The 18,760-nt window shown below is 44.6% G+C and overlaps 1 protein-coding gene across 2 annotated transcripts in view; it reads right to left on the bottom strand.

The window, feature by feature from the left end:
• The window catches only part of hacd1 (3-hydroxyacyl-CoA dehydratase 1), a 39,916-nt gene extending 22,168 nt beyond the window's left edge, over positions 1-17,748 (bottom strand). Inside the window, exon 1 of one of the 2 annotated variants that reach the window (XM_042331757.1) lies at positions 17,369-17,748. In XM_042331757.1, the coding sequence (XP_042187691.1) occupies positions 17,369-17,478 (110 nt within the window). In that variant the 5' untranslated portion in view covers positions 17,479-17,748. Of the gene's footprint in view, positions 1-1,830; positions 1,963-17,368 lie in introns of those variants that run through there. The other variant, XM_042331758.1, reaches the window with a different exon arrangement.
• Positions 17,749-18,760: the final 1,012 nt, after the last annotated feature.

An 18,760-nucleotide genomic window follows, 5' to 3' on the forward strand; every position in this document is an offset into this window, starting at 1 on the left:
CACAGACACACTCATATATGGGTCACAATGCTTTTGTACCGCCTGTTGCATTCCCGTCTTATAAGCGGTATTCATTCCAACACGCGTGACACAACCAGCTGCAGTTCCCTCGTTTAGCGCTGCACGCATGATATTAATAATGTGTACCCGCTTCATCTGGTGCTGTAGAAAGAGTTTTCAATATTGCAAGGGAAGATATTTGGTCCAGAAGTAGGCTGCATTAGCGACCAGAATCTCTGTATGCAACTTTTTGTTAAATGCAATGAGTTTTGTGTCATTACATGTGATAATTTTGACATGTTTTATTTGTGTATTGCTTTTAGACACATGGATATGGTTTGCAATGTGTAATGGGTAGTTCTTTCAAGTAAATGCTTTTAAATGTGTCATTTTCTTCTGCCAAATAGAAAATGGCACATCAGCATGCAGTAAGATTGCGTTCATCCACATTTGAACCCAAGTCGGCATAGCTGTGACTGAACACCAACATTCCTAGTTAACGGCAATTGGATTTCTACTTTTCTTAAAACTGCGCGAGTCTGTTTTAAATAAAATGTAAACTTGTAGTGCCGCTGGAGCAAAAAATTAGAGAGAAGCATGTCATGAATCATTCCTAGAATTCTCCCCAACCATGAGATTAGGCCAAGTATTTCCACGGCTGGACTGAAATAAACATAAAAAGACGCTGCAGTGAATTAGCACATTTGCCTTTTTCCTTTGTGAACTGTGCTTGAATCCAACCTACAATGATGGGATGAAAGTTTCTCTCTGCTCAGGTTACATCCCCCCACATGAAATGATTTTGGCCAGTCTCCAGCCAGCACTTCCCTGCCACAGCTCAGATTGGAAGCTAAACAGGTTGGAGAAATCAAACTGATGTTCTTCCATGCACTTACACTCCAAACTGGAGTCCTTTTAAATCTCGGGCTTTACCGATCTGCAATGTCTACTCGAGGCACAAGAGTTAGTATTGCAAGAGTTATAATTTCCTTCACACAAAGGGTGAGGTGATCAATTCCACTCCCCTGTAAGGTGGAAAAAATGTCCAGGTTTCTAAGATTGCCCATGCAGAATATCAAGCCATACCACTGGACTCAACTTAGCAGTTTGTCTGAAAATACAGCGACATATAAACTTGAATGACAGGCAGCGCTGGGATGCTGATCTACTATCATTTGGCAAGCTCAGGAGGAAGGTATTATACAGTATGTTCTCTGCGTCAGTTACTGAGCTAATGTCCCAGGAGCCGTTTTTACATTACAATTATGCATAAAATTGGACAGATATTTGAGCATTAATATAAAATAATACTAATCCTTGCATTTGTTATAATGCCTTATCACGTCTTCGAGACATCTCAAAGCTTTTCACAGAATATACTGTAAATGTGAATTGACTGCATATTTTGAGGGCGAATCGTGACAGCCAATTGCACACAGCAGTGTCCCACAAACAGTCATAGACTGAGCGACCAAGCTAATATTATTTTATTTTATTATTTATTTTTGAAGGGATTACTACCCCCTGAAAAGTGATCTACCATTCGACAAACAAACAGATTCCTACTTACTGCTAGGTATACAGAGGCGTGTGGCATAAGGAAACTTGCCTACAATTTCTCCCTGCCTGGGAATCGAACCCAGGTCATATCGCTTGTGAGTCGAGTGCTCTAACCACTAAGCTATAGGACTGCAATATGATTAAATGACACCTATTAATAGGTTGTATTTGTATCTCTTTGCTCTCAGCACTCTAGAAGAGCATGGCAGACATTTCTGTTGAAACCCACTGAATTATTTAGCAGACAATAAATGTTCTTTGTACCCTTACTTTCCTCTCTGCTTTTACTTTTTTGTTCATCTACGAGTGTTGCTTGATAAGACTCAACCTCGTGTACCCCAGAGTGTAAGAGGATCTGAGCTGCAAAAAGCTCCCCCTGTCAATGTACTGTATGTACTTCTGTCATCAAATAGTCACAAGGCTGCAAGACAAGATTGCAAGTCACATTTTTTTTGTCAACCAGGTGTCTGACACTTTCAAGAAACTCATCGCCATGCTTAGAGTATTCAAAGAAAACTGAGAACTCCACGCACCTCACCTCCTCATGGAAATTCCAGAGATAAATTGTTGGAATGGAATGCGCACTCTCTCCCTGGAGGGACGAATCTTGCTTACCTAATTCCGGAAAGTATCAGGCGCCGTTAGGCAGGAGCCAAGTTTGCAGCCCCCAGAATGTGCATTGGGGTACTGCTGGAGTCCAGCCAGCCAAAACTGCATAGCTTGCCATTCATAGCACTGTCTGGCAAGCTTTCCTGCTGCTTGTTCGGCTAGGACCTCCCCACCCGTTAGGACTTTGGCCTGCAGGGTTAACAGTAGCCGACAGGAATGACTCCCTGCCCCCATTGACTAGTCTGTCCTTCCAAATCCTGCCGATGAGCCAGATTGGCTGTGCTGTCATAATAATAATAATAATCCTTGCATTTGATATAGCTCTTTTCACGTCGGGAGGACGTCCCAAAGCGCTTCACAGAACATACTGCAAAGTGAATTGACTGTATATTTGTGGGCGAACGCGGCAGCCAATTGCGCACAGCAATGTCCCACAAACAGTCGTAGATTGAAAATGACCAATTAATTATTGTTTTTGGTTTTTGAAGGGATTATTATTAGGCGTGTGGAGTAAGGAAACTTGCCCAAGGTTTCGCCCTCTGCCTGGAATTGAACTCAGGTCTTTCACTTGCAAACCGAGTGCTCTAACCACTGAGCTACAGGACTCCACATCAGCAGTGCCCTGAAATACTACGGCTCAGGAACCGGACTCAGAGACCACCACAGAGGACTGGCCGAATTCTGACATCCCATTGCCAAACATGTCACCTAGGAGCCAGTTCAGCTCAAAGGAGACCCTGCTTACCTCCCCCCCCCACCCCAGGAGGATAGTCAACAGTCACAATACCAAGGAAAACATATATTCCCCTTCCGCACGTGGAACGGCCATAGTTTATATAGTACTGGACAATCCAGGGAGATTCTTTCTCCTAAATTAGTATCGTGTTCATTTCCAAATGAATTACAATTTTCTCACAACTACAAGTGCAGATAAGCAATAAAGTCTACAAATAGAATAATTAGTGTCACACGTGTTTCTGCTCACACCTGTCAGCCCGGAGTAGATTTCTGCCCCCCAAATTAAATTGTTTCTCAACCAAAGTAAGAAAGTTGTGCCTTTGAAAAATCTCAGTACAAAAAAGATATCGTATGCAGTAATTTGGGGAAGGTTTTCAGACAGGTTTAGTTCTGCAAGAACCAGCAATGGCTTATTTCAGAAGTTCCATTTCAACTAAGAATAATTAATTGCAACATATACATCATCCTATCATAGTACTCTTTTTATGCGATTATCACAATGCATTTCCAATGAAAATTAACATTTGTAGCACAGATGTGATCAGTCATATATGTATCTGTATCATTTTACATACTGTACCTGGTAAAATTACAATTAGTCACTTTATCAGGGCAGCAGTATCCCTTTAATGAAAAAAAGACACACAAAAGGCAACCTTTCATCCTACATGATGGTTTCTCCACATTTGTTATAATTTGAATGTGAGTTCAAAAACATTTTAGGTGATTGTTGCAACACAAATTTACATATATGTAAATATGTAATGTTTTTGGTACTTTTGTCCAAATCTGCAGAATCCCAGATTTATTGATAAACGTCTTCCTGTCTAATGAAAGATCTGCCATAATCTTCTTAAATAGGCTCCACTGGAGGCTGGAGTTGATTGATGGGCTTCTCCTGTTCCCATTGTCTGGAAGGATCCTATTTGAATCCTATTTGAAATGAGTTCTGGCAGTCACAAGCCTCACACAAAAACACTGATGTTATTTGACAACAGATTGAGAATCTTACTCAGAGAAAATGGAAATACTGTATATCATGCTGTTGGGAGTAGAAAGATCTCTTCCTAGTTATGGTGGACTCCCTTTACTTAATTCCAGGAAGTATTGGAAGAAGCCAAGGCTTGGGGACTACAGAGAGTACCTTGACATACTTACTGCTGGACTTTAACCAGCTAAAGCCACATAGCTTGCCCCCACCTCACTCGCCTCCAGTTGGTATTGTAATTACACTTAACCAGAACATTTAGCCAGAAATTCTGGCTTCCCAGACCGGAACCCCTCCCCCATTGGTCCAGTCAGCCAGCATTTTAGTGTATATCCTGTGATGGGCTTTGAGGTGTCATCCCAACATAAAGGTGTTATATAAAATGTAAGGATTATTAATGTTATAAATAGCAGGTTCCAGGAACTCCTTGCGAGCTTCTTCTCAGCTCAGCATGAACTACGTGAGAACATTGCTACTATACTTCCACCCACAGCTCGGATACACACCCCAAACCACTGAGTGATGGCTTCACCAGTTGGGAGTGCAGAGTTTCAGCAGCAGCTGCTTAACTCTGCATACCAACCAAGGTAGGTACCAAGCCCTGATATATGAACCCGTGTTTACGAACTGGACTCCAGGTAATGCCTTCTAACAGCTGTCGTCCCAAGCCTCAGAGATTCCTCATTAACTATTTGATAGACTATCTGCCTTCAGTGAGGTGGGAGGACCTTTGCAGACAGCCTCTAACATGCCAAACACTTTGATGCTCTCGAGGTCAAGTCCAATGATGCAATGTCCCAAGCTTACTCAGTACCAGCGTGAGGATGAATTGTATTAGAATAAAGCCATTGCTCATTCTATCGCACTTGAGAACAAGGGATGTTCTGATGAGTTTAAAGTTTATTGTTACTGAGCTCTCTTTCTGTGAGGGCAGTAGTGGTATCACCTTTTCAAAAGAGGAAGAGGGTTCAGAGAGAAGCGATAAGCACAACTCCAGGCTTTACAAGCTTGTAAAAGTTTTAAGAGAAGATTCAGAAACAGGAGTAAGTCTTTTAGTTCATTGAACTGTTTATTTTATTAGAAAGTGGCAAGTCTAATTTAATTTGCCTGTCTTTTGTCAATATCCCTTATTTCCTTATCCTTATTTCCATAACAATAGTAATCCTTGTATGTGACAACAATAATTGTTGCATTTGATACAGTGCCTTATCATGTCATTGAGGTGTCTCAAAGCACTTCACAGCATTCTGTAAAGTGGATTGACTTTGTATTTTGTGGGCGAAACCCAGCAGCCGATTGTACACAGACAGCCATGGAGTGAGTGATGAATTTTATTTGGGGGATTGGCAAGGACTCTGGGAGAAACTCCCTTCTCTTTTCAAATACCTGTAGTCCCATGGGATCTTTAACATCCACCGGAACAAGCAGACGGGATCTTGGTTTAACATTTCATCTGAAGGATGGCACCTCCAATAACACGACGCACCCCAGCACTGCATTGGAGTGTCATCTTAGACTATGTGATGCCTAGTCCCGAAATGGGCGTTGAATCCACAACCTTCTGACTCAGAGGCGAGAGTGCTACAACTGCGTCAGACTGAGGCACGATTAAATACATGTGATCCAGTGATTTATCATGTTGAATGTCAACAAGACTGAGCCCTCTTGCTTGGTTCCCTGCTTTGCGCCTCCACACCTCAGGTGCTGACAGCATCACCATCCACAGATGCACAGTCCACTTCGCTGAGTACAGAACCTTGGCATCGTGGAATCCTGTAGCTCAGTGGTTAGAGCACTCGCTTTGCAAGTGAGAGACCTGAGTTCAATTCCAGGCAGAGGGCGAAACCTTGGGCAAGTTTCCTTACTCCACACGCCTAATAATAATCCCTCCAAAACTAAAAACAATAATTAAATTGGTCATTTTCAATCTACGACTGTTTGTGGGACATTGCTGTGCGCAATTGGCTGCCACGTTCTCCCACAAATATACAGTCAATTCACTTTACAGTGTGTTCTGTGAAGCGCTTTGGGACGTCCTCCCGACGTGAAAAGCGCTATATCAAATGCAAGGATTATTATTATTATCATTATATTATTATTATCTTATTTGACCCTCAACTATCCTTTCTACATCACATCCATGCCATGACCCGCTCTGCCTTCCCCATCTCCGCAAGATCGCCCGACTCTGCCACTGTCTCACACCTCAGGCCGCTGAGACCCTCATCCACGCATTCATCACATCCAGGCTCGACTCCTCTAACTCCCTGCTGGTCGGACTTCCCAACTCTTCCCCCCACAAGCTGAAGATCATTTAGAACTCTGCAGCTCATGTTTTCTCCCACACCAGACTCTGTGACCCTATCACCCCCATCCTCGACTGGCTCCACTGGCTCCCCATCTCCCAGATGATAGACTTCAAAATTCTCATCCTTGCCTTCAAAGCCCTCCACAGCTTTGCTCCTTCCTAACTCTATGACATGGTAACTCCATATAGACCTGTCCACTCCCTCTACTCAGTGGGCTCCAGCCTTAAGACTCTCTGCCCCACCCTTTGGAATTCCATCCCAGTCCACTCGATCCCTCCCTTACCTCCTTCAAGGCCCATCTCAAGATGCTTTGATCGCAGCTTTGGTCACCCTCCTACGACCGTCCTTCCTGCTCTTCACCCCTCCTGATCCCAACTGCTTGACTGTCCAGTGGTTTGGGACATCCTCCTGACATAAAATGTGCTATACAAATGTAATTTGTTGCTGTTCTTGAAACATTTAAATGTGCTTCACTGAGTTTTTCTGTAACTTATAGGGCAGATAGGTGGTAGATGAAACTTAATCTAGAGAAACTTGAAGTGATTCACTTTGATAGGAAAAATAAAGAAGCCAACTGTAGCCAGGATTACAGTGATCTGAGAGGATTACAGAGGGATCTAGGGATTCTGATTCATAGGACTCTAAAAATAGCAGCTAAGGTGGACAAACCCATAAAGATTGCAAACAGAATCATTGATTTTATCTCGAGAGGAATAAAGTATAAAAGTACGTAATGTTAAGTTTATATAAAACCTTGGGTGGATCACATTTGGAGGACTGTTCATTGTTCTGGTCATCATATTACAGAAAACAATATTGTAGAATTGGAGGAAATCCAGTGAAAGAATGTTACCAGGGATGAATGGATGTAGGTGTCAAGAAAGATTGGATAGGTTGCAGCTTTTCTCTCTAGTTGAGATAGTTGAGAACCATTAGAGATTGTTCCGTTTGCGAAAAAATTCAATAAGGTGGATGTTGACAGTATCACCAACAAATGGCTGCAAAGCCACTTGTCAGTCAGACCATAACTAGCGGGCATAAATATAATAGTTATAATAATAATAATAATCCTTGCATTTGATATAGCGCTTTTCACGTCGGGAGGACGTCCCAAAGCGCTTCACAGAATATACTGTAAAGTGAGTTGACTGTATATTTGTGGGCGAACGCGGCAGCCAATTGCGCACAGCAATGTCCCACAAACAGTCGTAGATTGAAAATGACCAATTTAATTATTGTTTTTGTTTTTTGGAGGGATTATTATTAGGCGTGTGGAGTAAGGAAACTTGCCCAAGGTTTCGCCCTCTGCCTGGAATTGAACTCAGGTCTCTCACTTGCAAAGCGAGTGCTCTAACCACTGAGCTACAGGACTCCACTTAGTACTAGATGCAATTGGGAGTTTAAGAGGAACATCTTCATGCAGAGCCTGGTGAGAATTTGGAACTCATTGCCATAAGCCGTAGTTGATGCTAATAACATTAATGTATTTATGTTATTAGAAAATGGCAAGTCTTATAATCTCATTTGCCTGTCTTTTGTTATCAGACACCGACACAGCCTAATTGATCCAAATGGCCTGTTTCCTTGCAGTATCACTTTACGTAACTCTATATGCAGTGACTTTGAATTTGTAGGGAATCATGGCAACCAATTTGCACACAGAAATGTCCATTAACATGCTTGAAGTGAATGATCAATTTCATCTGGGGGAAATGGTTTGAAGGTATTCACAATAGGGATTATTGGCCAAAACACTAGAAGAAACCCTCCTTCACTTTTCAAATAGTGACATGGGATGTTTAACATTCACCTGAACAGGCAGATGAGACCTTGTTTTAATGTCTCATCCGAAGGATAGCACCTCTGACAATGTAGCTCCCAGGAATCCTTCAGTGTGTCAGTCGAGACTTTCCCACTCAACTTTGACATCTTTATTGGGATGTAAATATCCCAATCAACTTGGTGACCATATCCTTCTGGTTGCAGTGCATTCTGCATTCCAACAACCCTTTAGATGAAGAAATGTGATGTGATCCAAACTCTAACTGGTTTAGTTCTGATTATAATGATGATAATAATAATAATAATAATTGCATTTGAATTGGCGCTTTTCACGTCTTCTAGACGTCCCAAAGCGCTTCACAGATTATACTGTAAAGTGAATTGACTGTATATTTGTGGGCGAACGCGGCAGCCAATTGCGCACAGCAATGTCCCACAAACAGTCGTGGATTGAAAATGACCAATTTATTATTGTTTTTGATTTTGGAGGGATTATTATTAGGCGTGTTCAGTAAGGAAACTTGCCCAAGGTTTCGCCCTTCCTGGAATTGAACTCAGGTCTCTCGCTTGCAAAGCGAGTGCTCTAACCACTGAGCTACAGGACTCCTAATATGATGATATTATATAAGATGATCAAGACATAAATTTATTTTCTTAGAGAAAAGGAGATTAAGGAAGGGATGATCCAACTCCTTTCAAAGAGGCAAAGATGATGCATGACTTTGACAATGAGTAGACAGTATGAATAGATTTAAGTTTTTAAAAAATGTAAACAGAATTTTAGATAACAAAGATTTTTTTCGCCACAGATTAGTGTACATGTGGATTTGACTCCTTTACATTGATTAACTCCTTCAACTCTTTTACGTCAGCCTGGCTCAATTATCAGAAGGTATAGTTTCAAGCCCCACTTTGGGACTTTGAATTCATATAGACTAGGCCAGTGCAGTGCTGTCTGTGCATAGTCACTACACTTTACAGTATGTTCTGTGAACCGCTTTGAATGGGAATAGATAAATATTCCAGAATTATCTTTTGCAAACAGGGACTATATTGATGCAATATTTTCCTCCCAACAAATAGAGTGAATGGGATTAAAACCATGATGGGGAAGATTTCAGCACATAAGCTATTAGATTCTGTTGAGTATTTGCTCATCTTAGCCTTCACCAGTCCCTTTATCCATCTGGAAAGTTTCGAAGCAGGTGCTTACTCATTTGGTCTCTCTCATGTTCTTCTGGTGCATCATAACCCAGGTATTTGGCAACAACAACATGCATTTATAAAACGCCCCTCACGCAGGGTGGCATCCCAGAACACAGGGTAGCGTCCCAGAACAGTGGCAGAGCATGAGGCCGAGCCGGTGGGAGGTGACCGTAGGCACAGTCGAATAGGAAGTTCTTCGGGCGCAACTTGAAGTTGGGGAAGGAAGGAGGCAAGGCGGACGGTTAGAGGAAGAGTGTTCCAGAGTTCTGGGGCATAGTGTCTAAAAGTGCAGCCACTAATGGTGGAATGGAGGGCACCAGGGACTTGCAGAAGGCCAGAGCCAGTCGAGTGGAGGCAGTGGTTTGTGTTTGGGGGTTAAGCAGGCTGGAGATATAAGGAGGCGTCAGGGCATGAAGGGATTTGCCAGGCCAACGAATGTGAGGATCTTGAAATTGATCCGTTCGGTGATAGGGAGCCAGTTGAGCCTGGCAGGAACTGGTGTGATAGAGGTGTGGAGTTTACTGCAGGTGAGTATGCAGGTGGCACAGTTTTGGATCAGCTGAATCCTGTGCATAGTGGAGCTGGGGAGACCGGCAAAGAGGACATTTGAGAAGGCGAGTCAGGAGGTGACGAACGCACGGATGAATTTTTCAGCTGCATCTGGGGTAAGGTACAGTCTAAGGCGGGCAATGTGGCGGAGGTGGTGGAAGGCGGTCCGAGCCAGGGACCGGATGTGGGGAAGGAAGGGCAGCTGAGGGTCGAACCCAACCCTAGCTTGTGCACTGGTTCAGTAAGACATATTCTCCCCATTCTAAGTCAACCAGGGATAATTCTGTTCATGATCTCATGAATCTGTAGATAGACCAAAGCTCACAGTAATTATTTCTAATGAGTTTGTGATTTGCTAAGGTTCACCTTAGTTTTGAGGCCACTTCTGTCTGGTTGAATCTGTTACAAGATAAGAGAAACTGGAAAGCCATTTACTGACCGTTAAGAATGATTATAGCCACACTTACTGCATGAACACTCCCTCTGCTCAGCCCGATTCATGCCTCTGCCTGGATATTTGGGGAGCAACGTTTCAGCCACTCTTTGCTCCTTCGTCTCTGCTTTCAAACCCTGCCTGACTGTATCTTCCTTTCTGATTGTACCTTCGGCCAGCTCCCTAGCTTCTTAACAGCTTGAGCTCCCGCTCAACCTTTGTAAAGGGCTTGGACATATTCTCCCAACATTAAAGGTGTTACATAAATGTAAATTATTGATGCATATTGGAAGGGGGCAAAAGGGAAAATTGCACAGTGGATTTTTCCCCAGTATTAATATGCGTCTTGCCTTCCTGTCAATAAGAGTTGTATGAAAATAAACATCAAAAGATCCCCCTATTCCTCTCTGACATCTGGGAAATCTATACGCAATGGGCTTAACTCGTCAGAGAGTTTTGCTGAGAACTGATAACAAAGGACACGACATTGTGATACTTGTGCATTATTCATCGACCAGATGATGGCTTGGTCAAAGAAATGAAAAATGAAAATCTTAAATGATTCCTTAATTACACTAGCTATAACATCTAGGGAATGAGTCCAAACAGTGCAATGATGAGGCACACACTCCTTCGTTTGGAGAATTGACTCTGATGGCCCTATTGGCACCCTTGAGACAAATGCACAAGATCAAATAGTAGATTGCACCTTCTCCAGCCTTTCTCCCTTTCCCTTCAAATCTATTCCAAGGGAGCACTTTCCTCAAGCTGTTTCTTGTGGAGGTACATTATATTACCTATAAATTAGATGTGAAACACTTTGAGAAATTCTCTTGGCTTGAACAAAGCTATATCAAACGTAGGGTTTGTTTATTTATTTTTTAGATTCCGTTCATTTCATCAACAACGAGATATATTTAATGTCTCCAAATGTTTGATAAGAACCGGGTTGGACACCAAGGAAGGGGGGGTGGAGGGAAGGGGGGTGGCCATAGGTGCATTCAAAGAAATTGCAAACTCATTTACTCTAATCTTTTGGTCACCTTGTCACTGCAAAATAGGAAGCATTTCTTCACACAAAGTGTTATATTATTATTATTATTGTGAAGAGGTGGAATGTTCTGCAATAGGAAGCTTTAGAGATGGAATCTGTAGTGATGTTTTAAAAGAGAGCTAGACCAATAGTTGGTCAGTGGCAGGAGAGATAAGTTAACACTTGGGTACTTGGCTCCCACCCCAGGCTCGGGTGCCTGGCAGTACTGTTAAGCTCTTTGGAGCATCCTCCTGATGTGAAAGGCATAAACATAAAATTGTACTGTATTCTATAATAATAATATAATAATAATAATAATCCTTGCATTTGATATAGCGCTTTTCACGTCGGGAGGACGTCCCAAAGCGCTTCACAGAACACACTGTAAAGTGAATTGACTGTATATTTGTGGGCGAACGCGGCAGCCAATTGCGCACAGCAATGTCCCACAAACAGTCATATGGATTGAAAATGACCAATTTAATTATTGTTTTTGGTTTTTTGGAGGGATTAGTATTAGGCGTGTGGAGTAAGGAAACTTGCCCAAGGTTTCGCCCTGCCTGGAATTGAACTCAGATCTCTCACTTGCAAAGCGAGTGCTCTAACCACTGAGCTACAGGACTCCACGAGGTATAGAGGTATAGAGGTATAAAGAGGTATAGAGATAAATTTTAAATTAAAACTTTACATTTGATACAGTGCCTTTCATGTCGGGGCTGACGTTTCAAAATGCTACACAGGATGGCCACGAAGTGAATGATCCTGGCTCATTGGCAGCAATGCAATTGGAGATGCAGAACAATCGCTGGAGACAGGATTTCCTCCCACTTATCTCCTGCTGATCCTTCTGCTGATGGAATTCAAACTGAGTCAAAGTCGATATCCCTGGCCACTGAAGGCCAGCAAGTACGATGAGAGAGGGGTGGGCACAGGCTGGAGAGTGGGCCAGAAGGAATCTACACGTACACGGCTCCGAGGAAAAACATTTCTGTTTCGGGCCTGGTCCAGTTAGGTATGAATTCCGGGGTTTACGGAATTATTTGAGTTCTATTTACTACTCCAAAAGCAGATAGAAGCAGGATGATCCTGGTGATCTGATTACTTCTGTGAACATCAAGCCTAATGGTGCAGTTATAATAAAGGCACTGTTTTGACACATTGCAGTACACCTAATCGAGCAGAGAGATTGACGTTATACTGCCAGTCCCACATCTCTTTCATCCTGAGCTCAGTGCAAGGAAAACAAACTCTTAAGCATGGGCACTGAAGCATATACGCAGAGCTCCACTACTGAGGCTGAATGCTGATTTCTTTTAATATCACTATAAAGAGCCAGATACTCCCTCAACTTTTAATAATGTTCAAGCCTTAGGAACAGGTTTAGTTATTCCGGAGCACATGGAGAGAGCCTAAACAGTATGAGGCTATCCCTCAAAGAATTGCCCACTGCTTGATTAAATTAGGTCCTGGGCTTTTAAGGATAATAATAATAATAATAATCCTTGCATTTGATATAGCGCTTTTCACGTCGGGAGGACGTCCCAAAGCGCTTCACAGAACATACTGCAAAGTGAATTGACTGTATATTTGTGGGCGAACGCGGCAGCCAATTGCGCACAGCAATGTCCCACAAACAGTCGTAGATTGAAAATGACCAATTAATTATTGTTTTTGGTTTTTGAAGGGATTATTATTAGGCGTGTGGAGTAAGGAAACTTGCCAAAGGTTTCGCCCTCTGCCTGGAATGTTTTTATACTGTCTCTCCCTCATCTATTTAAGCTCCATCTCCAGATGTACCTCGTTGACCACACTTTCAGTGATCTTTCCTTTCTCCACCCCAAGCTTGGTGCCCAGCCAGCACTATCAAGTGCTTTGGAACATCCTCCGAACATGAAAGGCTCTATATAAATACAAATTAGTATTGGGTTGATAACCCCTTGCTTACAGATGTTGTCAAACTTTCCCTAACTTCCGGCACTGTTCTTCACCCTATCAAAACCGCCATCATCATCCCCTTCCACAAATAAACTTACCCTTAACTGTTCAAGACTTTCCACCTACAAGCCAATCTGCAACATACCCTTTCTATTCAAAGTCTCAGAATACATCATTCCTGTCCAACTTCACTCCAACTTCTCCCCTCACTCCTTGCACGACTACTCTACTCCGGTTTCTGCCTTGCCCACAGGACTGAGACAGCCCTCATCAAAGTTGCAAATGAATGATGTACTCTCACCCTGTGACAAGGGCTTCCTATGTCCCCTCGATTTCTCTGATGTCTTTGATACAGTCAACCACTCTATCCTCCTCAATCACCTCTCCTCTCTCATCCACCTCCATGGGATTGCACTTTTAGGTTCCAATACCATCATCTCCACTTTGTTTCCTCTAATGGCTTTTTCTTTTGCCGTCCTAAGGTCACTTGCAGGGTATCTCAGAGTGCAATCCTCAGCACCCTCCTCGACCTTATCTACATGTGCCCCTTTGGTGAAATCATCTGCAAACAGTGGACTGGTTCCCACATCTAACATTTAACATTATGTCCTGAAAGAGCCTAAATTTGTATCAGTTAAAAATGGGCAAAATAGAAGCCAGGCTCCTCTGACACTTGCAATCCTTACCGACACAAAATGTTATATCCCTGTTATCTCCAGCCTCATCAGACTCCCCTGCCTCCCTGTCACCTAGCAGATCAACTTCAAAATCCTCACTTACAATCCCTTCATTTCCTCACACCTCCTTCTATAATTTTCTCTATCTTCATTCTTCTGCTCGCCCCCCCCCCCTCATCTTGATAAACTCAGGCTTGTTGCACATTCCCCACCTCCACTGACAATCTGTGAGCGGCTGAGCTTTCAGCCACTATTCCCTAACCCCTTGGACATCCGTCCCTCAACATCTCCATCTGGCCCCTCTGTATTTATTATAAAAACTGCCTAAAAACGTACCTCTTTGACATATTTTCACTGCTACAGAGAAGGTTGAGGGGAAAACTGATAGTCGTCGTTAAAAATTAAAAGGAATTTTGATGGATTAGATACAGAGAAATTATTTCCACTGGTAAGTCAGTCAGTGACAAGAGGGCATCAATGTAAGATACAATAAATCCCTGGTTTACAGATTCTGAGTATCTGGAATTCGGATCTGGCCGGACTTGATACAATGGCATGTGGACTCCTACCAGTTCACCTCTCCTCGCGTGTGCTCCCACCTCTCAGTCCTTGCTGGCCTTCAGCGGCCAGGGATATCAACTTTCACTCAGTTTATTTGCTATTTACTGCTTACTGCTTGCGGGTACCAGCATTATAACTATACGTAGCTGGAAATTCTGGCTCGCCAGACTGGATCTCCCCCCAACAATCTAGCCAGTGTTTTAGTGTAGTTACCAAAGGAGCTAAGAGGGAGATTAGAAGGATTTGTTTTACACTGGGAGTTGTTAGAATGCGGAATCCAATGTGAGGAGCGATGGTCAAGTCAGGATCTACAATAGCTTTCAAGTGGGAACTAGATGCATATTTAAAAAGGAGTAAGTTGCAGGGCTATGGGGTAAAGACAGGTAAATGGAACTGAATAAATCAGTGAGCCAGCACAGACACGATGGTGTGAATGGCCTTCTAGCACATTAACATACCGTAATACAATGCAATGTGAGTTTACTGCACCTGAAACAATGAGCACTCCCTAGTTCTCAGTAAATGGTGCCTGAGTCCCCATCGATCAGTAGATCATGCACATTCTCATTCACATTCCTTATAATAGTAACACAACAATGTTCGTCACACTTATCTTGCACATTTGCCATAGATTAAGGCCTGGTCTGTCTGTAACCAGGACTAAGCTAATCAGAATCTGTACTATTACTAATGATAACCAGATCTGTTCCCTAACACTTGCCTTGGTTGCTGTTTCCAGAACAAAACGTAAAATGTATACCACTGTATTAAAACCCATGTCAGAATGTGTGAACCCACATATATTCCGCTCAAGTTGTTTCCCTACATTGAAAGCAGTCAGAGTAAAAATGATCGCAGGCAGAATATTGCCTCTGTTTTGAAATGTTTTAACTACAGTCGCTTTTGAATTGATTTACTGACCTGGGTGCTCTCTCTATCATTGCCAGACAGTACTGTTGTACTTTTGGCACCAAACATTAAAACATGTTCAGTCATCAAAGGAATATTTTACTGATACAGCCATCAATAAAATAATCTAACTCAGTTTGTCACATTGACATGCAGATAAAAACTGAAACATGTTAACGCGAGACCATGCAAACTTCATTTCAAAATACTGCTAATAAAATGATTTCTTTCTCCCAGATAGAAACCTAACTGCATGTGAAACATATTTTCTATTATATTATTAACCTCCATTCCTCAATTCAATGTCAATGGATAAATATGGGAGTCTGGAATCCTTTCTTTTCACGCACAGCATTTTTAAGTCAAGCACACGTTTAAATACTTGCAAAGATAACAAGGTTATAAACTGGAAAATCTGCTCAAATAAAACAAGCTGACTATCCAGTGAGCTATAAATATTTGACAGCTCGTAAATGAAGTCGTAGTAGTGTTCTTGTTTTAGAAAGGGGGCGAAATTAATCTATTTCTTCGCAGCAGAAAAGTGTAACTTAAAACAACTTTTGACTTGAGTGTGTGGGTAGGAGGAAGAGGGAGGGAGGGAGGGAGGGAGGGAGGGGTAAAAATGCCAAGGAAAGCAGATAGACCACTCCTCTGGAATTCCTCTCTGGACAGTGTCAATCTATACTTAACAGCAGTTGCGAAGAAAGATGACGCTGCTTCTGTAATGGACCTAATAAGGAAATGCAGGACTCCGCCACACACTCTCCCATTCAACACACACTCACTTACACACTCACTTACACACTCAGGCAATCACTCTCACACACACTCACACACTTACACACTCACTCACTTACACACTCAGGCAATCACTCTCACACACACTCACTCACTCACTTACACACTCAGGCAATCACTCTCACACACACTCACACTCACTCACTTACACACTCAGACAATCACTCGCACACTCACTTATACTCAGACACTCACTCTCACACACACTCACACACTCAATCACTCACAGATACACTCAGTTATACACACACATTCAAACACTCACACACACACTCACTCACACTCAGATACAGAGTCACACACATACACACACTCAAACACTCACTCTCACTCACAGTCACACACAACTGCTGTAACATTACGTTATGTCTCTTACAATTAGAGAGGAATGAGTGGGTGGAAAATACAAAATAAAGAATATTAATCATTCCCCCCACACCCCCCTCCCCCTCACACACACACACCCCCCACCCCCCCCCTCCCACCCCCACACACCCCCACACTCCTTCCCCCCCACACCCCCCCCTCCTCCCCCCACCCCCCCACACCCCCTCCCCCTCACACACACACCCCCACCCCCCCCCTCCCACCCCACACACCCCCACACCCCCCCCTCCCTCCCCCCACACCCCCTCCCCCTCACACACACACCCCCCCACCCCCCCCCCTCCCTCCCCACACACACCCCCACACACCCTCCCCCCACACCCCCTCCCTCCCCCCCACCCCCTCCCCCCCACCCCCCTCCCTCCCCCCACACCCCCACACACACCCCCCCCTCCCTCCCCCCACACACACCCCCCCCCTCCCCCACACCCCCCCCCCCCTCCCTCCCCCCACACACACCCCCCCTCCCTCCCCCCACACCCCCCCCCCCCTCCCTCCCCCCACACACACCCCCACACCCCCCTCCCTCCCCCCACACCCCCTCCCTCCCCCCCACACCCCCCACACACCCCCCCACACCCCCACCCCCCCCCACACACCCCCTCCCTCCCCCTCCCTCCCCCCACACCCCCACACCCCCCCCCCCCTCCCTCCCCCCACACCCCCACACACCCCCCCTCCCTCCCCCCTCACCCCCACACCCCCCCCTCCCTCACCCCTTCCCTCCACACCCCCACCCCACCCCCACCCCCCCCCTCCCCCCCCCACACACACCCCCGCACCGCAAAATCCCGGAGCTGAGCTTTGCAAAACAGTCAAAAGAAAAGAAAAAAAGAAGAAAATGACAATGAGAGTCTCCGGTCGCCGTGTGGGCGGTGTCGGGGCCCTTCCTACCCAGCGGTCATGGTGATGTTGTAGAGGGTGAGCCACGCCATGGCCACCGCGCTCTGCCTCCTGTGCTGCTCCTTCTCCTCCACCGCACCGTCCTCCTCACTGGACGCCATAGCACCCGACACGCGGTCAGCGGGTCACACAGGTCCGGGAGGGCACAGCACTGCACTGCACTGCCGGACACACACACACACAGCACTGCCGGACACACACACACACACACGGCAGCCGGACAGCCGGACAGGTCCGGGAGGGCACAGACACACACACACACACACACACACAGAGCAGACACTCACTCACTCACTCACTCACACAGTCGGAGCGCCGCCTCCCGCGCGATCAGCAGCGCAGCGCCACAACCACAACCACAACCTGTACCCCACAGCACCACTGACACACTCACTGACACTGACACACTCACTGACACTGACACACTCACTGACACTAACACACTCACTGACACTGACACACTCACTGACACTGACACACTCACTAACACACTCACTAACACTGACACACTCACTGACACTGACACACTCACTGACACTGACACACTCACTAACACTGACACACTCACTAACACACTGACACACTCACTCACACTGACACACTCACTCACACTGACACACTCACTAACACACTGACACACTCACTAACACACTCACTGACACTGACACACTCACTGACACTGACACACTCACTAACACTGACACACTCACTGACACTGACACACTCACTGACACTGACACACTCACTAACACACTGACACACTCACTAACACACTCACTAACACACTGACACACTCACTGACACTAACACACTCACTAACACTGACACACTCACTAACACTGACACACTGACACTGACACACTGACACTGACACACTCACTGACACTAACACACTCACTAACACAATCACTAACACTGACACACTCACTGACACTGACACACTCACTGACACTGACACACTCACTGACACACTCACACACTCACTAACACACTCACTAACACTGACACACTGACACTGACACACTGACACTGACACACTCACTGACACTAACACACTCACTAACACAATCACTAACACTGACACACTCACTGACACTGACACACTCACTGACACTGACACACTCACTAACACACTCACTAACACTGACACACTCACTGACACACTCACTGACACTGACACACTCACTGACACTGACACACTCACTAACACACTCACTGACACACTCACTGACACACCGACACACTCACTGACACACTCACTGACACACTGACACACTCACTGACACACTCACTGACACACTCACTGACACACTCACTGACACACTCACTGACACACTGACATACTGACACACTGACACACTCACTGACACACTGACACACTCA

This window comes from Callorhinchus milii, unplaced genomic scaffold (genome assembly GCF_018977255.1).
Source record: "Callorhinchus milii isolate IMCB2004 unplaced genomic scaffold, IMCB_Cmil_1.0 Scaffold2, whole genome shotgun sequence".
Lineage (NCBI taxonomy): Eukaryota > Metazoa > Chordata > Chondrichthyes > Chimaeriformes > Callorhinchidae > Callorhinchus > Callorhinchus milii.